The sequence below is a fragment of the Suncus etruscus genome, chromosome 19 (assembly GCF_024139225.1).
Source record: "Suncus etruscus isolate mSunEtr1 chromosome 19, mSunEtr1.pri.cur, whole genome shotgun sequence".
NCBI lineage: Eukaryota > Metazoa > Chordata > Mammalia > Eulipotyphla > Soricidae > Suncus > Suncus etruscus.
Genome location: NC_064866.1, coordinates 6641704 through 6665530, shown reverse-complemented (window position 1 = coordinate 6665530; position 23827 = coordinate 6641704). Strand labels below are relative to the sequence as shown.

Genomic DNA, 23827 nt, shown 5'->3' with positions numbered 1-23827 from the left:
AGGCGTTTGCCTCTCATGCAGAAGGTCAGTGGTTCGAATCCCTGCATCCCATATGGTCCCCTGAGCCTGCCAGGAGCGATTTCTGAGCGTAGAGCCCAGCAGTAAACCCCTGAGCACTGCTGGGTGTGATCCAAAAACCAAAATAAATAACTAAATAAATAAATAAATAAATAAATAAATAAATAAATAAATAAATAAATAAATAAATAAATAAAAAGAACGAAAGAAAGAAAGAATTTAGAGGTTGGCACATAACTGCCTCTTTTCCCAGCAACTCTACCTCGACATGGCACTGGGCTATCTGGAAAGGAGAGGTAGATGTGCCAAAAAAATGACCAACCATTGTGGGGCTACATAACTTGAGGGAGAAACGTGTGGAAGAGTTGACACAGTCAAATCTGTAGTGGCATTGACAAGAATGAAGTAAGACCCCATAGCAAGAAAGCCCACAAAAATTGGGTGGCTTCCGTGGTGGCCAACCCTAGTAGGCCAGGGAATGGGGGTAGAAGAGGGGAAGTGGCCGGCCTGATTCTGAGCAGAGACTATTCTGCCAAGATGGAAGAAGCTGAGATCAAAACCAAGGCAGGAAGAAGATGCAACATCTAAGATGGCCTACTCACTGAAGAATAGCATGTTTGTCAGAGGATATATCCCATGAGCTGCCTTTTCTAACTCAGTGCTCCTTTTGATTTCCCAGGAAGAGGGGTACGTGTCTCCAAAGTGCACCCTTGACAGAAAACGCTACAGAGCATGGTGAGGTGGCCATCACTTGCCACCTGGAGTAACTGCAGCTCCCAAATCCTTGTTGTCTGTGAAGTGGTTCGGAATCGAGGCCCATCCCCAACTGGGAGTGAGATGTTGGTGCATCTGCATCGGGACGGCTTGTTGGAATATGGTGAGAAGAGGCTTCATCCACATCTGCACTCCTCTTTCCGCAACTCCTCCACTGAGTTTGTCCTGCAGCTGTGGCGAGTGGAGTTGGAGGATGCTGGCGAGTACTGGTTGTGAGGTGACTGATTGGCAGCCTGGACGGACGCAACTGGAATCAATCACGCATGGGATCAGTCCCAGCGCCTAACACTCACAGTTCTGCCTGCAGGTAACCTGGGGTACATATGCCTGAGAGGGCTGAAAGGTCTTTGGTCCCCTCCTCTGCCTTCCCTCCCAGCCTCTGTTATGCCCCCTTCCTCCTCCTGACACCATTTACAGATTCTAGAAGCCAACCACTTCTCCTACTAGTGACAACTGTATTTTCCTCCTTGGAACAGATGTGATAAATATGTGTTTATATTTTATAGCTATTTGATCTGATAGATATTTTGAATGTCAGGAGCATCTTATTTGCTATAGTTTTTCCCTCTCCCAAAACTAATAGGAGATTCCATCAACATCAAATCTCTTTAAATAAGCAAATGATGATTGAAGATCAGAGTGATAGTAATAGGTAGGCAAATGATTGCCTTACACATGATTGACTACATTTGATTCCTGCTCCAGTCAGAGAGTGACCCCCTGAACACAGAGCCAGGAATAAGCACTCAATAGTGCTGAGTGTGGGTCCTAAACAAACAAACAAAAACTCAAATTGATCTCTGAAACAGACATCCTTACCTCTTGGCTGACCCTCCTGTCTCAGAAAGTTCATCTGGGAATGACAGAGAGGAATGTGACAATTTGAACGTTTTGCTCTCATTCAGTCTGAACCAGCTGCATCTAAAATGCCCCCCCTGAGTCAAAAATGGAGATTCAAAGGTTCAAAAGAGGTGCTCTCCATCATGAGCCATGCCCCCACATTGAGCATCAAGCTTCTTGTCTGTTCTGCAAGCTTCTAGATCTAGGAAAATGATGGGTATTTGATGTGTCTCTCCCAATGGCGCGAAATAGCATGGAAGGAAGGAACTGTCCCTATGGTACATTGACATGCTCCAGCAAGAAGAACAGATTTATGGAAAAGTTATTTTACTAATCTACCAATCAGTTAGAAGGGATTGTAGAGTTAAGGACTCTTAAGAAGTCAGGGCAATTATTCTAGCCTAATCATAGTTTCTCAAACATTTATGGTAGGTATTTATTATCACTTTGTCATTTGTCAAGCAAACATTTCTCCCAGCCAGACCAGTAAATTTTTCCCAGTGACAGTGAGTTGGTAGAGGCAAAGCTACTTCTCTTTGATAAAGTTTACAAAGACAATGGTGGAATTATAAATTAAAAGTACAGTGGTCAGAGATTATTAGAGAGGCAGAGTAAGGCGGGTTAAGGATGAATGGAAAGGATCTCTACACATCACATCTCTGAAATAGCATCAGCCCTTGGCAACACCTAGGTGGAGGAAGGTACTACTGAGGGAACTAACTTCTGCAGGAAGAGATAGTTTATTCACCTCCAGTAGGGCCTCCAGAATTCAAACCAAAGTTGTCATATTCTCAGGAAGTTCATCATCTTTTCCTGTCAAATTATCCAGCAGAAATTTCCACCCAAGAACCCAAGAAGAATGTTCGTTCCTTCTTAGCTCTCAGCTTTTCTTTCGAGTCTAACAACTATAGATAGTCCAACATCCTAAGGGTATCCCCATACCATTTTTCCTACAGAGTCCTGAAGTTCTGTAGCGGCTTTGACAGTAGAATAAATAGATCACTGTAAAAGGATGTATTCTGGGACTGAAAAGCACCTCTCAGAAACAGATGGAGCCTTCAACTCACCTTACTTACTGTTAATCTTTGTGAAATCCTTGAAAACAGGTGTATGACTTATCAAGATGAATGAACCTTGGAAAGAAAAAACTAAACATTGAGTAGTCTTTGTCATTTGTACAAAGAAGCTTAAAAACCTGTGCCGTGACAATCTCAGGTTTTTGTTGTAAGTACAGTGAAGGGTTCCGACATAAAGCATTGCCATGTGGTAGCTGGCTTCCTCTACTAGATTGTCCCTTTTTAATATTGGAAGATGACAGAAAAACAAACAAACAAAATAATTGGAGATGACATTGGGTCATAAAGGATCCCAGTGTTTAGAATCAACAAGCTGAGGTTCAAATGACAGGTTTACCTCCCAACTTTTAGTAATCCTAGTTATTTATTTAAACTTATGAATCTCAGTTTTCTCCCAGTGAGAATAATAATTCATATGCATATAGAGGACCCTCTCAACACCCATGATATCATGTAAGTGGTCTACAGATCTTTGCATCATTTCCCCCTCTAGCTTCAAAACATGCTATATACAAGTAATATACAAATCATGTATATGCCGGTATATCCACATGTGTTATCTCCTTCCCACATGACAAAATCTTGAAATGCATCTTGTAAGAAACTGTATGAGGGTCTGAGGACATGAAACAATGCATGGCAGTGTCTGTTCCCCCAGAGCTGTGTCAAGTAGGGGAAAGGAAGTCCATCATGGTTGGTGCCATAAAAAGCATAGCCCCTGGTATAATACCAAGGATACAGAAGCATGCCTGGGTTAAGGGGTTGAGTGGGAAATATGAGAAGGATTTCCAGGATGTAGGGCTTAGAAAAGAAAAATTATGCTTTCATAAAAGAAAAGGATTACAAGGGTGTCCATTAACTTGCACTGACTTGGCGAGGGTTTAGTGACTAAAACACTTGCCCTTGCAAGCTGAAGGAGGGGTGACACATTGGATGCTTGGCACTGCCCACATACACCAAGCAGTCTTGTTTCTATAATTTGGAGAACTCCCCATCTTGGCCCCACAACAGAATTCTTGATCTCTGGAGCACCACAGCCAGTTGTGTCCAAACATTACAAATCACAATGCATAAACATCATGGCCCAGGAGTATGAATCAGGTGAGCAAGTGTGTGAGCACACAATGATGCCCGATAAACTGTATAGTCAGGATGTATACAATCACTACCACTAACAATGGGCTTGTAACCTCCCAAATATTACAGTATCATCACAACAAAAGGGAAAGGGAAAAAATCAACGATTTTCCCTAGGTCTTATGTAAGTACACTGAAGATCTATGGATTACAGAGTTAGAGAATAGGATCTTGAAAGAGAATGGCTAATTGTGCCAGCCTTGTTACACTCGTGTGTAGAGTTGACTGTATCTCAGAAAGCCTGCGTTTGTATCCTGGTGTACCATAAGGAACTTTCCGGAAGTCTAAACACCTTTGCTAAGTGAGAAAGGGATTAACATGGGCTAGATTCCATTTGAGAAAAGCAGTTCTGGATCCGGAGAGATAGCACAGAGGTAGGATATTTGCCTTCCATGCAATCGACCTGACAGGGACCCAGTTCAATCCCAGCACCCAATATGGTCCTCCAGCCTGCCAGGGGCGATTCTGAGTGTAGAGCCAGGAGTAATCCTTGAGCACTGCTGGGTGTAGCCCAACAAACAATCAATCAATTAATCAGTAAATAAATAATGTTTTGTTTTTTTTTTTAAAAAGGCAGTTCTCTAAGGAAGACATCAGGAAACAGGTTGGATCTAGATTCCTCATTTAGGGGCCATGCTTCTTCTATGAGCCATGTTTCTTTGAAATCTCTGGTCTCTTTGTTCCCTAGGACTCAGTCCTTGACCAAGTGTCTTTAATTTGTGGGGGAATGCTGATTTACTGAGAATTGGGAGATAAGAGTCCCAGATACTTCTGTTTTGTAGTGTCTAGGCCTGTGCTGTGAGGCTGTGAATTAAGAAAAAGAAAGAGGAAGGAAGCAAAACTAATATTGGCTTACCTGCTCAGGATGCTTAGCATCAGGAGGAAGAGATGCCAGAGGGATCAGTGGGGAGGAGGCTGGCCTGCTCAGAGTAAGCTACCATCAAAGGGTGGCATGTACTCTTCATGGGGCCAATTGGCCAGCACTGAACTGTCAGCTCCCACTGCTTCTAAATTATATCTCCTGGGAGGGCAGTGTCTGCTCCAGATACCACTAGCTCTATCTCTTACCATATGTCTCTCATCCAGATATGAATTAGAATTAGTGGCATTCTAAACCATTAAGGTTTGGCATTTGGAATCAAACTGAGGAAGAGTCAAAGTACAAAGCTGGCAAGACAGAAGCATGCATGGCATGAACACACTTCAGTATCAGATTTTTGCTTAGGAATTTAGGAAGCTTCCACATGCAACCAGCCCCATCCAAGGGCCCCTCTGTGCTATATGTATCAGAAAGGATAACTTCTGGGGCCAGAGAGATAGCACAGTGGTAAGGCATTTATTTGCCTTGCATGCGGCCAACTTAGGATGAATCCAGTTCGATTCCTGGCATCCCATATGGTCCCCCAAGCTTGCCAGGAGCGATTTCTGAGCACAGAGCCAGGAGTAAACCCTGAGCATTGCTGGGTGTGGCCCAAAAACCAATCAATCGCTCAACCAATCAATAAGTAAATAAACTGCTAAAATAAAAGAAAGAATAAATTTTCAAGAAGAAATACAGTTATAATGGTAGTTAAGACAAATAACAAGATATAAGTGAACCCCCAAACAAATGAACCCCAGAATACACCCTGCAGTGTGTGTTTAGTAAGGTTAGGGTTTGTTTCCTAGACTAGTTTTTAGGGATCTCTCCTGGCAGAATGCTGGAGATAGAGCCAAAGTCAGCTGCATGCAAGGCAAGTGCCTTAACCTCTGTACTACTTCTCTCACTTGAAACATTTTATTAAAAAATATTTTTTTGTGCATTCTTTCACCAAACAGTCATTGTAGCTGTTACTTTCTCCGGCCAGGATCACTGGCAATTAGGCTCTCAGGTTATCTCAATCTATGCAGTCTGGCACTGGGATTTGAACTCAGTGCCTCACCTGGAAGTCCTACTCAACCTTAATGAAGCATGATGTAGGAATCACTGGGGAAGCACAGAGGATGACACGCATGTGTGGGGATGAAAGGGTAGCAGATCTTCTCTGAAGCTCCATTTTCTTTTTTTTTTTTTTTTTTTTTTTTTAATATAATTTTTTATTTTGATCATAGTGGCTTACATATTGTTGACAATAATATTTTAGGTACATATTTACATAAAATCAGGGGGGATTCCCATCCCCAAATTGTCCTCCCTACTCCCCCGTTTCTGTCTTACCTCCCATTTCCTCTTCCCTCACCCCCAGGGCGGCTAGAATATGTGGTCCCCTCTGTCTCTAACCAACTACTTAGTAGTCTTGCATCAGTTTGGTCTTGATGCCTCCCTTATTTCCCCCTCTAAGTAGGGGCAGGGGTAGCTAGTTCAAGTTGCGTGGTTTTGCCTGAAAAAAGAGAAAATAAATAAACCGGGGGTAAGAGTTTAATACCCCGAAAATGGGCAGAATCCTTCTAGAGGTTCTCATCATCGATTTGGGAAATGAAGGAGAAAAAGAAGTTGAAACACTCCACCAGTACCAAAAGAAGTGTCAAATATCCAGTGAGGACTCCAGCTATAACGATAAGCACCACAAAAAAAACAGATAAAAAATAAACCAAAACAAACTAAAAACAAACACAAACAAACAAAAAACACGCCGTGGTCTTGAAATAAGAAACATGGCGTAGCACATAACGAAAGAAAAGAAAGGAAGAGAAAGAAAAGAAAGAAAAAAAAAAAAGAATAATTGGGGCCAACAATTTCAATAATCACATCCAAACTGAGGAATCGACCAAAATAGCTAGGTAAATAAAAATAATAATAACAATAATAAATGAAGGTAAGATATATATATATATATATATATACATAACCAAGGTTTTGTGTTTTTTGTATTTTTTTTTTCCCTCCTGCCCTGGCACAGTAAATATTGGGGTCATTCGAAAAGGAATTCACTTGCCCTATAAGATATGGGGTTTCTCCGTCCTTGGAGTATACTGTCATGGAATCAGCTCTAGTCTTTGCTCAGGATCATTACTCTCCAGGTTGTGGTTTTTTTTTTTTTTTTTTTTTTTTGGTGTGTGGAAAGCTTCTGCTCTGTCCAGTGTGATACCGTCAGAGCTCTGTGTTTAGCAGTCCCAGTATCTGTACATATCCTGAGGTGGGACTTATGGTGAAGTCAGTCTTTGTGAATCTGGAAGTTCTGTTACCTCAGTGCCATTTTAATCCATCTTCTGTGGTTGGTGATCTTGGTCTTTGCGCTGAACCTAGGAAGGCATCTAGGATAGCGTCTTTCTTTGTTCTTCCAGAAGCCCCTTTCCGTTACAATTGTCTCTGCCGGACCTTTGGGACTGGGGATCATGCTTATTGTGCAGGTCTTAGTTCAAACCCTAGACTAGGGCTTTTTTTATTGGTCCCAAGATGTATACAGTCTGGTCGTGGTTCTAGTATCCAGTCATCTGTAAATCACGATCTTGGCTTTTGGACCTACCAAAGGGTGCCACGTCTTCTGGTTTTGTCTTGTCGTTAGCTGGTGAGGTAGGCTAAACTGCTCTAAGGTCAAGTTGTTCACATTTTCCTCATTGTCGAGATATCATGTTAGAGCTGGCCCTTGTTGTTGACCCTGCAGTAATAAGGCTGTCCCAGATGGAGATTGTTTCTTACAGCTGTTGTGAGGAACTGTGCCGTTTCTATGTCTGGGATCCAGGGTTCAAGGCTGGTTGAATGGTATCTAATCACCTGAGGTCTAAGTTGATTCCACATGACATATTTTCAAGGTAGGAGATAACCCTGTATTGTAAACAACTATGAGTTCCTATCTCTAGTAGATAAGAGCTCTTTTTTTTTTTTTTTTTACTATGTAAGATTTCCCCTTTATTTAGTGTGCCTTTGCAGGGGGAAGTGGTGCTCCATTTTATGTCGGAGTATTTGGGGTGGACAGAGTGAGTAACAGAGATAGGTCACATACCCAAAGACGATTAAAAAAAAAAAAAAAAAAAAGGAAATAAAAGTGTATGTGCCCACAAATGTATATGTAAGGCAAACATTTAAATAAATAAGTTAATTAAAAAAATATAAAAAAAATAAAATGAGTTAGCGAAGTTTTTAAAGGACCAATGTGGTGCAAAAGACTACTTTGCATTTGGGAGAGAACAGGTAAAGAGTTGGTGTATTACAGGTCTTATGCCTATGTTGGAAGTACAGTTTTCCCATTGTCTTTTGGATTTTTCTTGTGGTGTGTGGGTTCCCAGGCATCTTCCAATCACACCCCCTGCCCCCCTTCAGATTGGTAAAAATTTGCAGATGGGAGGTCTTGGAAGAGTTCTTGCATTGGGGATACTATTGGACCTAAGTCCCGGTTTCAAGAAACAGTCCATGTTAGGGGGAGTTGGTAGGGAGGGTCTCGCAGCATGTGTCCACAGGGGAGTTGGCTGTCTTTTCTTGCAGGAGACGATGTGTGGGTTCGGTTGGGTGTCCCCCTCGCCTGGGTGCTGGGTACTGGTTCATTGGGTAGGGAGGTCGATCTTGATGCCTAAAAGATTAAGGACTGAGGGTGGAGAGTTTTAATATGGTGGGAGATCTGGATGGGATTGAGGGGTGAAGGGATAGTTGGATTTCCGGGGGGGAGAAAGGGGAAGATATATAGGAGGGGTTTGAAGGAAGAGAAAAGAGAAAATACCGTAGAAAGGGAGAAGAGAAAGGGAAAAAAGTAAAGAGAAGAGTAGAAGAGAAAAAGAAAAGAGAAAAAAAATAGAGAGAAGAAAGGAGAGAATAGCAAGGGAATGCTGGTTTGGTTGAATGTGTTCGATGACTAGAGCCTGTAGTTTAGGTCTGTACATCGCAGGTACTGCTTTGGTGGTCTGACTGGTCACGTGCTTCGATTCCTAAAAGAAGGTTTAACCTAGAGATAAAGTGAATGTTAAAGAGTTTTCTCGTGGCCGTCTCATAGTGCAAGCAAGGTATGGTATCTCGTGTGGTATCCCGAGTTGCCATCTTAGTTTGTCCGCCCTTTGTATCTAAGGGCGCCTGTGGAAAGAAAAGCTGAGAGGTTATTTTTAAAATATAGTAAGGTAAAGGGATTAAAACGTAGTGTTATGGTATGTTGCCATTGCATTACGTGATTTCCCGCGGTGTTCTATACTTGTGTTCCTGTTTACGATCTCTAAGGGATTATTGTGGGCCTTTGTTGTAGGAGTCTGGTTACATACCTGTTCTCTCCATGTTGCTGTTTCTGTTGTTGCTGTTTTCTTTGTGGTATAATGTGCAGTCAAGAGTTTGCATTGTTCCTTTTTTCATGTATTTTGGACACTGCTCCCACGTATATGTTGACTATTACAGTGATCGGAGTTTCTACCCTGTTAAACCCTGTTATATGATTGTTAGGTATTAGTTGTGTATAAAATATATGTTCTAGGTGTTTCAGAATAGTGCTACCATTCTGAGTTTATCTTTTGTCTTCTGGCTTACTTCGTTTAACATAACATGATCTAGGTCCATCCACGTTGCTGCAAAGTCTGTGATTGTATCATTTCTAACTGCCATGTAATATTCCATTGTGTATATGTACCACATCTTAATGATCCATTCATCCGTTGTTGGACACCTAGGTTGGTTCCAAGATTTGGCTATTATACTGAGTGCTGCGATAAATAGTGGGGTGCATATGTATTTTGGAATGAATGTCCTTCCATCTTGTGGGTATATGCCTAGGAGGGCAATTGCTGGGTCAAATGGCAGCTCAATTCTGAGTTCTTTGAGCACTCTCCAGACTTTCCTCCATAGGTGTTGGACTAGGGGACATTCCCACCAGCAGTGGATGAGAGTTCCTTTCATACCGCATCCCCGCCAACAAAGGTTGTTCCATTATTTTTGATGTGGCCATCCTCACTGGTGTAAGGTGGTATCTCATTGTTGTCTTGATTTGGATCTCCCTGATGATGAGTGAAGGTGAGCATATTTTCATGTGTTTGTTGGCCATCCTTCTGTCTTCCTCAGAGAAGTGTCTATTCATTTCATCTCCCCATTTTTTTATAGCTTTGTTTGCTTTTGGGGGGCTCAGCTTTCTGAGTGCTTTGTATGTTCTAGATATCAGCCCTTTATCTGATATGTCGAGTGAAAAGATTTTTTCCCATTCTGTTAGCTGTCTTCTTGCGTTAAGCAGGGTTTCTTTTGCCATGCAGAAGCTTTTTAGTTTGATGTAGTCCCATTTGTTTATATTTGATGCTAACGTTCTTGCCATTGGTGCTCCATTCTCAAAGACCTTTTTGATATATAGGTCTTTGAGTGTTCTGCCTATTTTATTCTCAATAAACTTTATGGATTCGGGTCTGATTTCAAGGTCTTTGATCCACTTTGAGTTGATTTTTGTATAAGGAGTAAGGTATGGGTTGATTTTCACTTTCGTACATGTGGTTTTCCAGTTGTACCAACACCATTTGTTGAATAGGCTTTCTTTGTTCCATTTCAGATTCTTGCCTCTTTTATCAAATATTAGTTGGCTATATACCTGGGGGTTTATGTCTGGGAATTCTGTTCTGACCCACTGGTCTGATGTCCTGTCTCTGTTCCAGTACCATGCTGTTTTGATTACTATGGCTTTATAGTATAGTTTCAAGTTAGGTAAGGAGATGCCTCCCAGCTTCTTGTTTTTCAGTATTTGTTTGGCTATCCTGGGTCTTTTGTGGTTCCAGATGAATTTTGTGAATGCTTGTTCTAATTCTTTAAAGAATTGTGTCTGGATTTGGATAGGGATTGCATTAAATCTATATAGGAGTTTGGGTAGGATAGTCATTTTGATTATGTTAATTCTACCTATCCATGAGCATGGGATGTTCTTCCATTTCTTTAGATCATCTTCAATTTCTTTCTGGAGTGTTTTGAAGTTTCCCTGGTATAGGTCTTTCACTTCTCTTGTAAGGTTGATTCCTAGATACTTGATATTTTTTGATACTATCTTAAATGGAATTGTATTTTTAATCTCTCTCTCCTCAACTTCATTGTTTGTATATAGAAACGCTACTGTCTTTTGTGTATTGACTTTGTAACCAGCCACTTTGCTGTATTGGTTAATTGTTTCTAGGAGTTTTACTGTGGACTCTTTAGGTTTTTCGATGTATATCATCATATCGTCGGCAAAGAGAGATAGCTTGTGTTCCTCTTTCCCAATTTGAATTCCTTTGATTTCCTTCTCTTGTCGGATTGCTATTGCTAGGACTTCTAAGGTTATATTGAATAAGAGTGGAGAGAGTGGACAGCCTTGGAAGCTCCATTTTCTAAGTCAATTCTTACCCAAATAAATGCTGATAAGCAAGAAAGTACAGTGTATCTTACATATAGCTGAATCTGGTTATATCCCCTGCACCATATATATGCCTCTTAGCAATACATGCATCACAACTACTTCCTGAGCCCTAAGCACTGCTTAGTGTGGCCCCCCAAAATATTTAAAATAATATAAAACAATAAAAATAATAATAAATGAATAATGGGAAGTAATAACAAATGTCACAGAATAATCCAGTCCCAGGAAAGCCTCAGAGCCTTAAATTCATAATGAATTTCACAGAAGCTGTGACTACTGCCTTGGCTAGATCAGAAGCAAGGAGGGCAGAGTGAAGAAGGAAGTGCACATCTATGGGGTATCCCTTCCTCCAATGGGCTCCCTGTTGATGTTAATTATCACCTGGAGAATCAAACTGGCCCACACCTGGGGTAAGATAGATTATTTTGAAGAAAGGAAAGAAAGAATCTGGCTGGGGGAAAGGAAGGTAGAAAGAGCCAGAGAGGTAGAGGACTGGGGAACAGACAAGAAGCTGCTTAGAAGAAAGCTTAGCATGGAATCCGTATGAGGAAAAAAGCATATGGCGGGTAGGGCCTTGGAATAAAGCAAGCTGACTCCAAAGAAACTCTGATTGACTGCTTATGAATTAATTCTCCACCATTACCCTGCAATCTTCAGACCCATCCATTGAAGGAGCTAAAGACCTCACCCAAATATTTGGACATTAGACTTATATTTTATTTTAAATCAACACACATCTAAAAATTATAAAAGCCTCTCAACTTCTCTGCTTTCACTGGACTCACTCGCTCCATAGGTCTCTTATAGAATCCCTTACTAGCCGAACCTAGAAAGTTGGGAAGAGTAGCCAAGGAGAGTAGGGCAAACCATTTAGAGAAACCATTTGGGATTTTTTGTTTGTTTGTTTGTTTGTTATGTTTTTGCCACTCCTGGCAGTGCTCATGGGTTATTCTTGCTTCTGCACTCAGGAATTGCACCTGATGGGCTCATGGGACCATTTGTGATGTTGAAAATTGAACCTAGCTTGGCTACATGCCAAGCAAGTGCCTTACCAACTGCATTAGCACTCTATTTCTGGAGAAACCATTTGAAAGGAGGAATTGGTCGCTTTGCTTGTCTGGTTCATCTATGGGGCGAGTCTAAACAGAAATGTGGGTCTACAGTGAATCAGCAACTCTGGGTTTCTTTATGTCCCTGGCACTGTGTGGGAGCAGAGGTAGGTTCAGGTTCTCTGCTCACTCCCTGTTCAGACTAGCCACAGCAGTGAGTGTCAGAGAGAAAGACATGGGGAAAGTGGCAGAGATAGAACAAGGCAAGATGGAAGGAGGTATATTACATCACAAACAACAGGTGTGAGTTCATGGAAACTGTTGAGCTGTCAGTCTTAGTTCTTTTTACTTTTCAGCTTCCTTAGCTTTCTCTTTTTGGTATAAATGTGCTCCGTTTCCCTCTCATCTTCAAACCAAAACAGAAGAAATATCAGAAGTAAACTGTCATAGGCATCTATCCTAGGTCTTATCTTTCCTTTTACTTCAATGCTCCAGTCTAGAACATACACTCTAGATGGAGTTTGCCCATTTTCTCTTGCTGTGGGATCTCTCACATTGGTTTTTGGTTACTGTCCTATCATTGGCAGACCCACTAGATTCTTTCTTATTCACCCTTCTTAACTTAACAGAGACTACTATGGCTCACAAGAGTGAAAATGATGATATGTTGAGGTACACATCACTCCCACCAAAAAAAAACCCAGTATTCTTCCACCTCTTTCCATAGGTTCTCCCTACCTTGGGGTCCTAAGTAGAAAACAAAAAATGAGAATGGAATATCAGAAACATCCTAAACAACCAAGGGGGACAGGAATCTACTTTGCAACCTCAGTGACCTCAGTTCTCTGTCATTGAGCTCGTTTTCATAGCTCATTGTCTATTCTCTCATTTTGTGTCTTTCTATACCATATGTGAGCAATATCCATCCAGTATTTGCCTTTGTGCTAGTATATTTCACTTAACACACATCCTTGAGTTTCATCCGAATAGCAAAATGCAAATATATTTTCTTTTCTTTTTATTACCATAACTTATTTTTGTTTTTGCTTGGTTTTGGTATTTGGCTGCACTCAGAGGTTACTTCTGGCTCTGTGCTCAGAAGCTACTCCTGGCAGGCATGGGGTACCAAATGGGATGTTTGGTATCGAACCCAGGTCAGCTGCGTGCAAGGTAAATACTCGAACCACTGTGCTATTGCTCCGGTCCCTTATCATAATTTCTTTATCCAAACATTAGTTGTCCAGCATTGGGTTGATTTCAGATGTTGGTTAATATAAATAATGCTGCAATGAACATCATTGTATACATTTTTCCTCATAATTTTTGTGTGCCTTGGGGATAGATACCAAGGGTAGAGTTGCTAGATAATATTTTTAATTTAGAAGGAGTCTCTACTTTCCTCTGTCCACCAGTTTTTCAGAGACCAAATTGATGACACTAAACAAGAATTTCTTTTTCATTTCTGCCTGAGTTAATGTTCAAGTTTTTTTTATAATATCCATTCTCACTGGCATTAATCTCTCATGTCCTTTTGATTTGCATTTCCCTGATAATCAGTGATGCTACACATGTTTTCATGTGCCTATTGGACATTTATTTGTCGTTCGCAGAGCAGTGTCCAGCTTTCTCAGTTTTCAATGGGGCCATTTGTTTTTCTACTTAGCCCGTTTTTCTAGTTATAAAGTTTGTTTCCTAGTTAGAATTTTGTGTGTGCCTATGGTTTCTTGCAATCAGCTAGTTTTTCAGGTGTATGATGTCTCTATTTTCTCCTACTCAATAGGATGCCTTTTTTAAAAATTTAGTAATTGTTTCTTTCACAGTGCAATGACCTTTAAGATTAATAGAATCCTATTTGAATATTTTGCTTTTGTTTTCCTTTATTTTTTTTTAACTTTTTTTTTTTTTTTTTTTTTTTTTTTTGGTTTTTGGGCCACACCCGGCAGTGCTCAGGGGTTACTCCTGGCTGTCTGCTCAGAAATAGCTCCTGGCAGGCACGGGGGACCATATGGGACACCGGGATTCGAATCAACCACCTTTGGTCCTGGATCAGCTGCTTGCAAGGCAAACGCCGCTGTGCTATCTCTCCAGGCCTTGTTTTCCTTTATAATGGAGCCAAATCATTGGCCATTGCTGAAGTCTCCAGTAGAATAATGGAATGCCTGTTTTGCTTATATTTTCTAGGATTTAATATCCAGGTCTTTGATACATTTTGAGTTAACTTTTGTGTGTAGGGCAGTGACCCATTTCATGCTTATACATGGGACTACACAGTTTTCCCATCAGTATTTGTTGAGGATTTCCTTTTCCTACGTTGTGGCCTTGAGTCCTTTGTGGTGAGTTAACTATCCATTTCTGATGACTTGTTTCTGGGTTTTCAGCCCTATTCAACTGGTCTGAGTATCTGCTTTCATTCTGTTTTGATTATTATTGCTTTTTTTGACCAGGGAACACAATACCTCCTATGATCTTTGTCCCAAGATTGAGCTGATTATTTTGAGAACTGCCTTGGCAACACTTTTGGCTGCTCAGAGGACTTTGTTATTCCATTAAAAAAAAAAACTTAGTAGTATTTATCTATGACCTTGAAAAATGTCACTGGAAATTTGAGAGGGATTGCATTGAATCTATATAATGCTTTGGGTAGGATGGTTATTTTAACAAAGTGAATTTTTCTAATCTACTAGCATGAAATATATTTTTACTTCCATGTCTTGTCTTCTATTTCAAAGTGACTTAAAATTATATATTTTATAGTATATAAAATTTATACACTTATTACATTATATATTTCATATAAATACTGTAATATAACTATATATTTTTATACATTTATAATTATTTTTGGTTTGGGGGTCACACCTGGCAGTGCTCAGGGGTTACTTCTGGCTCTATGCTCAGAAATCACTCCTGGCAGGCTCGGGGGACCACATGAGATGCTGGGATTCGAACCACCATCCTTCTGTTGATTTGTAGATACCTAATTTTGTTGTTTTAATTTGGGGGATTTTTGAGCCACACCCTGTGATGTCCAGGGTTTACTCCTGACTCTGCGCACTTAGGGATCATTCTTGAAAAGGAATCATATGAGGTGGGAGGGATGAAACTTAGCTTGGAGTTATTGTCATGTGCAAGTCATGTACATTACACACTATACTATATCTTTACCACCCGAATATTTTATACAGTTGTAAATGGGATTAAAAATTTTAGTACAATATTTTCATATGGAAAATAACAAATACAGTTTTATATTGATTTTTGCAGCCTACCCCTTTATTAACTTAATGTTTCCAATAATATGTGTGATCTTTAGGCTTTCCTAGATATATTATCTTGTCATCCACAAATAGTGGTAGATTAGTTTTCTTTGTTTTGCTTTACTTGGGGGCTATAACTTGGGGTGCTCAGGGCTTACTCCTGGATCTGCACTCAGGGAACCATATGTTGTACTGGGAATTGAACCTGGTTGGCAACCGCTGTACTAGTGTTTCTTTTTTTTTTTTTTTTTTTTTTTTGGTTTTTGGGCCACACCCGGCGGTGCTCAGGGGTTACTCCTGGCTGTCTGCTCAGAAATAGCTCCTGGCAGGCACGGGGGACCATATGGGACACCGGGATTCGAACCAACCACCTTTGATCCTGGATCGGCTGCTTAGAAGGCAAACGCCGCTGTGCTATCTCTTTGGGCCCTGTACTAGTGTTTCAACACAATTTCTTTTTCCTAATTTGAAAATTTCTTAATTTCTTTTTCTTACCAAATTGTTCATTTCTTCTTCTTACCAAATTGTTAGGATTTTTTAAATACTATGTTCAATAATATTAGTGAGAGAATACATCTTTGTCTTATGTCTGATCTTAGGAAAAAAGCTTTCAGTTTTTTACTATCGAGTAGGATAACTGTGCATTTGTTATAAGTGACATGTATTTCATTGGAAGAAGTTCCCTCTCTTCCATTTTGTTGAGAATTTTTTTGCTGAAAATTTTTATTGGCTGCTCCAAGTGCAGTGGTGTTTACAATTAATTGATCACAGCCAGTTACAGATTTCTTTGTTCCTTCTGCACTCCCACTGCTGCATTTGACAGCCTAAAAAAAAGAAAGAAAAGGAAAGAAAATTTTTATCACAGCCAGATATTGGATCTATGATCATAAGGTTTTAACCTTTCCTTTTACTGATGTGGTGTATCCCATACATTGATTTTTATATAGAGAGCCATCCTTGTACCTCTGAATGAACATTTTTTCATCTTAATAATTTTTCATATCTTAATAAGCCTCCTTTCGATAGTTGAATTTGTTAGATCTATTTTCCTTTTGATACCTTTTCCACCTTTGATTACAACAGAAACTAAGATTTGATTCTCTTCTCCATTCAGCTACTCCTTTCATTCTTCTTAGCAGCTGCCTATTTTGTGGCATTTTGTCAAATAAAGGGTAGTGGTTCTCAAAGATTCACCCCTGAGCATCATTAATGAGCATAAACTGATGAATTTGAATCTATCACAAAATATTCCAAATATTTTATTTGGAAGTTCCGATGTCTACTGAATAACCATGAATAAAAGTATCCAAACTCGGGCCCAGAGAAATAGCACAGCGGTGTTTGCCTTGTAAGCAGACGATCCAGGACCAAAGGTGGTTGGTTCGAATCCCGGTGTCCCATATGGTCCCCTGTGCCTGCCAGGAGCTATTTCTGAGCAGACAGCCAGGAGTAACCCCTGAGCACCGCCGGGTGTGGCCCAAAAACCAAAAAAAAAAAAAAATATCCAAACTCAACTTCAGCCTGACTTATTAAAAATGGAACTAATTGGGGACCGGAGAAATAGCATGGAGGCTGGGTGTTTGCCTAATGCAGAAAGACAGTGGTTCGAATCCTGGCATCCCATATGGTCCCCTGAGCCTGCCAGGAGTGATTTCTAAGCCTAGAGCCAGGAGTAACCCCTGAGTGCTGCCGGGTGTGACCCCCCCCAAAAAAAAATGGCACTAATCTCCCCCTCCAGATCTTTCTCCTTTATCACCCCACTTGATGAATATTCCTATTACTCTATCTCAGAAATCTGAAATTGACTTTGTCCTTTTATTCATTCATCTTCCGTGTACATCTTATCTGTCCTTAAGTCCTTATGATTCTACCAGTAGAGGAAAAAGACCCAGCCTTACCTCAGTCCTGATGGAAATTGCTTCATTTAAATCCTTATTTTGTCTCATCTGGCTTCCTGCAATCAGTTTTGAATAGTTAACCCTGCTTTATGTTTCTCCAGCCCCTTTCCATTAATTTTGAGCACTTCTCCCAGGAAGAGCAATTTTCGATGTAAATCTAGTGATGTCACTTCCCTGCTTGAACTTGTTTAATGATGCTCCATAACTCTCAAGATCGCATTCATCTCTTGGGCTTTCTTGGCGCATGATACACAATACATGAGCTATAGTCTCCCCCCCCCTGCAGTGGCCTCAGCTCTTGTCATTTGTAGCATACTTTGTTTTGGAGGCAAGGCCACATTTCTTGGTGCTCATGATCTGCTCCTTGTATGGTGCTTGGGGACCAGGTGTATTGGGAATCCAACCCAGCCTGCCACACGCAAGCATAATCTGCAGCTTTTTGCATGAATTTCTTGGAGAGAAAGAAGGAGATCTAAGTACGTGGGTAAGATGAGAAAAAATTAAAATCTAGTTTTGTTACAGTCCACTTTGGGGAGGGGAGGCACATCCTGTGACACTCAGGGCTTACTCCTGGCTATGCATCCAGAAATTGCTCCTGGCTCATAGGATCATATGGGGCACTGGGAATCAAACTGCAGTCCATCCTAGGTTAGCTCTTAGAAGGCAAACACCCTACTGCTGCTCCACCGCTCTGTCCCCAACAGTTCACTCTTTCAGAAATGAAAAGCAAATATATGTTGGTTGTGTGAATGGAAAATATGATGGTGACCAGGGACAATCCAGGTGAGACCACTCTTGAGTTCTCAGCAGGGCTTTGCTAGCTCCATTTCAAGTGGTCAGTCCATAGCACTTAGGTATGGGTTTATGGAATTTACACAAATAACTGGTTCAGTGCTCAGTAGATCAAGGACTCACAACTCCAGAAATGAACACCAAAGATAAGGTACTTCCTGTCTTTCAGGAGCTAAGTTTATGGTACAACAGGCAAACCTATATTCATATTCTTTCTTGATTCCCACCAAAGGGATGTTCTTCAAGGTGCCAAATGCATTAGCAATGCTGAAAATGGCATTATTCCAACATGGGGCATTTGAAAATGACCTCCAAACCTGTGTACATTTCTAAAAGTATATAATCCCATGAAACCTATAGCTTAACCTTAAAAGAGAAAATTGCTGATGACATTACAGTAAGAGCACAGCCACTGGTAGCTATGTTCAGCATCAGATTTCTTCACAACATCCCAGTACCAATATCTTGGCATTAAAAATAAAAACGTGGTTAGCTGAAAAAACATTAAATAGTCAGTGTCTCTAAGTTTGTATTCTTGGCACATCAAGAACTGATACCCAGGTCTTTTGCTCCATAGCTCAAGATGTTACCTTTGGGGTATGAAATCTCTTGCCTTTGCTTCCCTGGCAGTGAGGCCAGAAATATTTTGGGCTATTCTGTGTGTGTGTGTGTGTGTGTGTGTGTGTGTGTGTGTGTGTGTGTGTGTGTGTGTGTACTGATGTAGTTTCCTGTAGACTGTGGCTGCTGGCTGCTTGGATAGTTTTGCCTGCTTCCCTGGCAGTGAGGCCAGTAATATTTTGGGCTATTCCGTGTGTGTGTGTGTGTGTGTGTGTGTGTGTGTGTGTGTGTGTGTGTGTGTGTGTGTACTGATGTAGTTTCCTGTAGACTGTGGCTGCTGGCTGCTTGGATAGTTTTGCCTGCCTTTATGTGTCTTTGAACCCATGTGGCTATAGTTAAGCCGATTTGGGGAGATGTTGGTGGGTGGATGGGACCACATCAGTGGTACTAAGATGCTATTCCTGGCTCTGTGCTCAGGAGTGATCCTTGGTGGTGCTTGGGGGGACCATCTGTGGGAGCATACTGTATGGGACCATACTGTGACGATCAAACTGGCATCAGCCATATGCAAGGCTTAATGCCTTTTTCTTGTCTTATCTCCCTGGTTCCAAGTCAGTCCAGTTTCATTCAGATAAAAAAAAAAAAAAAAAAACAGTGAGCAAAAGCTCTGCTGGGCTCTGTGGGTTGGATCTAGAAATAAATATCACCATGAGACCAACTGACAGGTGTGTACTGAAGCAAAGAAGATGGTGGGCAGTGAATGTGGCATGGATGAGAAGAGGCTAGCAGGGAACTATTCCTGCAGCCAGATGGGAAGATTTGGGAGAAAGTCACGATCCAGGCAAGGCCAGAATGAGCCAGAGGAGTGGGTTGCAGAGGAAGGCCAGGGGAAGCCATTGAGCAGAGGTACCTGCTGGCAGGACTGGGCTGTGCAAGAGAAATCTGGAATCAGGAAAGAAAGGTGCTTCTCACTGTATGTGCTGCTGTAATGAAGATAGCACAGTGTGTGTTTACTTTCAGGGGTGTGCGTGTGGGTGAACATTATTTCATGTGTGTGCAGACATTCATGCATGTGCACCCCACCTGTATGCATTCCACAGAAGTAGCAGAGGGAATGGTTGATTTAAAACTTCAGGACCAGCCACAGAGCTGAGACGAGGGTTGAATTATAGATGTCGGGGCCGGGTAGGTGGCGCTGGAGGTAAGGTGTCTGCCTTGCAAGCGCTAGCCAAGGAAGGACCGCGGTTCGATCCCCCGGCGTCCCATATGGTCCCCCCAAGCCAGGGGCGATTTCTGAGTGCATAGCCAGGAGTAACCCCTGAGCGTCAAACGGGTGTGGCCCAAAAACCAAAAAAAAAAAAAAAAAAAAGAATTATAGATGTCTATTCTGAGGAAAGAAGATTAAAGGAGGGTTCTTTTTTTTGTTTTGTTTCGTTTTTCTCTGGTAGTTTTAACTAGGTCACTGGAACCTCTGGTGAGTGGAAATGGTAGGGCTGCCGGAGTTAGGGCGGGAGAGTAGCATTCTGGAATTTTCTCTCTACTCCCCCCTCCTCTGCTCCCCCACTGAGCATTTCAGGAGCTAACTGCTGTTTTATTCCCCATTGTTTTATATATATATTTATCTGCTGTAATTATAACGTGGGCTTTAGAAATGATTAGTATACAGCGGATGTTGATGGATGGATAATTGATTTGTGCAAATACGCTGGAGATTAATGAATCTGTTTTTCTTTTTGGCATTGCAGAGTCCACATTCCCTGCCAGGATCTGCTCATCCACCTTGTTACTCTATTTATTATTCATCAGTCCCTTCATTGTGTTCTTTCTGCTGCTTGTGTCCCTCTGCTGCTTATATGGGAAAGCCAAGGAATTGTCAACCCTGAAGCTAAATGAAAAGAAGAAGGATGCTCTCTGGATGGACATGAAAGACACTGGAGATGGGGACAGGTAGAAGAAGAAAGACTAGGAGGAAGAGGACGAAGACCACTGCATCCAGAGAACCCCACAGCCTATAACAGCACCCCAGAAAGAGTATAGCCATTGGTTCTGTATTGACTGATGGCCATCTGCATCCATAATTATGAAAAAGTTATCTTAGAATCAGAGAGAAAAAGAAAATTCATACTGAGAATTACATTTTTTAGTATTTGTTCTTTGCTAAGCATTCCCTCTCCCCCAAGAGCTAGGTAGCACCCCATTATCCCATTTTCCACACTTCATAAAGTTAGTTGGCTTGGTTGGTTGGAATTTTGTTTTTGTTTTTTAGTACCCTATGTCTCAGTGCTGGGGTGTTCTTTCTAGAAGTGCCAGGGATCATATCTCTTGCCTACAAAGCAGGCCTTCAGTTCTTTGAACCTTTGCAAGTTTTGAGTGTCCCCCCCTCCTTTTTTTTTTTTTTTTTTTTTTTGGTGTTTGGGCCACACCCGGTGACGCTCAGAAGCCACACCTGACTATGTGTTCAGAAATCGCTCCTGGCTTGGGGGAACATATGGGATGCCGGGTATTAAACTGTGGTGTGTCCTAGGTTAGCGCATGCATGGCAAATGCCCTACCATTTGCGCCACCACTCCAGCCCTTAGAGACCCCTTTTGAAAAAAGAATTGCAGCTCTTTCACAATTTCCTGGAGATTAGCCAAATCAAGGTAAAATAGCTTTGCTTCCCTCTTTCTTGGTAGCTGACTCCCTGGCAACACTCTGACCTATCCAGGCATTCTGCTACTCCATGATCCCTTTCCTCCAGTTGGGATGCACAGGAAAGGCTTCATGTTAGCAAGAAATCATGATATCAAGTCTATCTTCCTTACAAGACCAGGATGTCCGGCCAGAGAGATAGTACAGTAGGTAAGGTGCTTGTCTTGCACATGGATGACCTGGATTTGATTCCAGCAACCTATATGATCCCCTGAGACCCACCAAGAGTAATCTCTGAGAATCCAGGGATGACCCATATGGTGTGGTGTTGGGTCATAGCCTATATTTATCCAAAACAAAGGTATTCCCCCAATATTGTCTTTCTTTTCATCAAGCCCTCTGGCTTGTAAAAGACCACCTGGATAGGTACTTTTGTCTCTCACTTACTCTACTCCTGCCTGGTGAATTTGTACTGGTTTAATAAAGAAAGGTCAGTTTGGCTTGGTGTGAGAGAAATCATAAGGTGAGAAGCAAACTGACTCCATGTGTGTTACCTGGTTGTTTTGATTTATTAATTCTTCATGGGTGCCCTTCTTCAAACCCATTCGCTGGAGGCTGTAAATACAGAGCTTGGGATTATTTTACAGTGTGTTCCCCAAACCAAATGTAGATGTAGATATAAATATAGAGGTGTAGATACAGATGATACAAATATAGATATAGATAGATATGGGGGTTGCACTTTGGGGAAGAAAGCTCACTTTCCTTCTCCATCTCATTTCTTTTTTTTAATAATATCTATTTTTAAAATATCTTTTCTCCATCTTATTTCTAAGTGCCACTCAAAAGCTAACTAGATCTTGAAACAATCAATGTTAGTTCTTTGATAAAAGAGAAAACACTTTGTAACCTGAGTCTCCTTTCTTTCTTTCTTTTTCTTTCTTTCTTTCTTTCTTTCTTTCTTTCTTTCTTTCTTTCTTTCTTTCTTTCTTTCTTTCTTTCTTTCTCTTTCTTTCTTTCTTTCTTTCTTTCTCTTCCTTCCTTTCTTTCTATTTCTTTCTTTCAATTATTTTAAGTCTCATTAAATTGCTGTTAAGGAAAAGAAAAAAATGATTTTGTTTTGTTTTGTCTTATTTTTGAAGATTCCAAGAATACTATTAACTGGTCAAAAGGCCCGTGTCTCTCCTCCACACTCCTGAAACACCCTCAAAGGAGCATCAGATTCCTGTCAGTGCCTTGCTTTCCTTTGAGTTGGCAACACTGCAGGCAAGAAGGTAGTTGATGGCAGTGGCAGTGAAGAGAAGGGGTTAACTTTGTCTCCTTGCCTAGTAGGGCCTAGAGATACAGTGGGTATAGTTGTTCTAGTCTGCTTTCTTAGGATCCCCTCTTTTTTGTTGTTTGTTTCTGGGCCACACCTGGAGGCAGTGCTCAGGAGTTACTACTGTTTTTGCATTCAGAAATCACTTCTGGCAGGCTCTGGGGACCATATAGGATGCCAGGAAATCACCTGGGTCTGTCCCGGGTTGACCTCATGCAAGGCAAATGCCCTACCACTGTGCTATCTCTCCGACCCCCAGGATCCTCCATTTTAAGCCATGAAAGCCCCAAAGTTTTGGGGGTGGTGAATACTGTGACTCACAGCTTCTACCACTGTCCTGGAGGAGAAACCAGCCATTCCCTCTGTGTGGGGCCTCTCACCTCTGCTCCTTTAGTTGCTTGGGTTGTTTTAGAGCCCAATTTGGAAATCAATCATTGCCACCTAACAGACTTGGAAAAGCACATTTATTTATTGTCTGTATGACCAGTCGTGCTGCTTTAATACTCGGTAATTTACATTTCCAAGGAGAGCAATTTATTTTTAATTATTTTATCAGGCACACATGTCTTCTCCAAACATAATTAGTTTCTTTGCAAGGGGATTATTGGTGGCTATGAGAATTCCCACTATAGACCTATTGGTTCTTTAAATTTATCTCCCTTTATAGCCTTGTTTGAAATACTCCAAATGTTTCCTAACACATGTCAACACATTTGTTTCTTCTCTCTCAGCCAAGGGAGTATCATGTTTAGAAATAAAGCTAAAAATTAGACTTCTTAGAAAGTTGAATGCCCTCCGCCATTACTATAGAAACCTGGGTTTTATTTTATGTTTTAGAGCATGTTCATCTACTTTTATTTGAGGAAATATTAGAAGCCAATAAGTACCTACATAATTCGGATGTGCCTTTTCAGCCATTTCCAAGTAGATAAGAGATCTTATTTTTCATTCAATATTAATGTTGAGGTTTATGAGGTTTACCTAAAGCATAATCATTGCTGGTAATTAGGATACAGAGATTAGAAACCTGAGTGGTAATTGAGATCGTGGAGGGAGAAATAGCAGAATTGGGACCTGTCAGAGAATCAGCAGCGTCCGGGAGCAGTCCATGCCTTTGTACTGCTCTGTTGAACTTTACTCCTCGCTCTTCACCTAGATATATCCACTCAGCTCTGAGCTCAAACACCTCTTTGTATTTAAGTTTAGAACAAAGGCTTCCCCCA

The 23827-nt window shown here is 41.1% G+C and overlaps 1 protein-coding gene across 1 annotated transcript in view; it reads left to right on the top strand.

Moving 5' to 3' along the window:
• CD101 (CD101 molecule) overlaps positions 1-20661 on the top strand; it is an 80821-nt gene extending 60160 nt beyond the window's left edge. The window contains 4 exon segments of the mRNA XM_049766021.1: positions 702-780; positions 783-826; positions 829-1099; positions 20401-20661. Of these exon segments, the coding sequence (XP_049621978.1) occupies positions 702-780; positions 783-826; positions 829-1099; positions 20401-20606 (600 nt within the window). The 3' untranslated portion in view covers positions 20607-20661.
• Positions 20662-23827: the final 3166 nt, after the last annotated feature.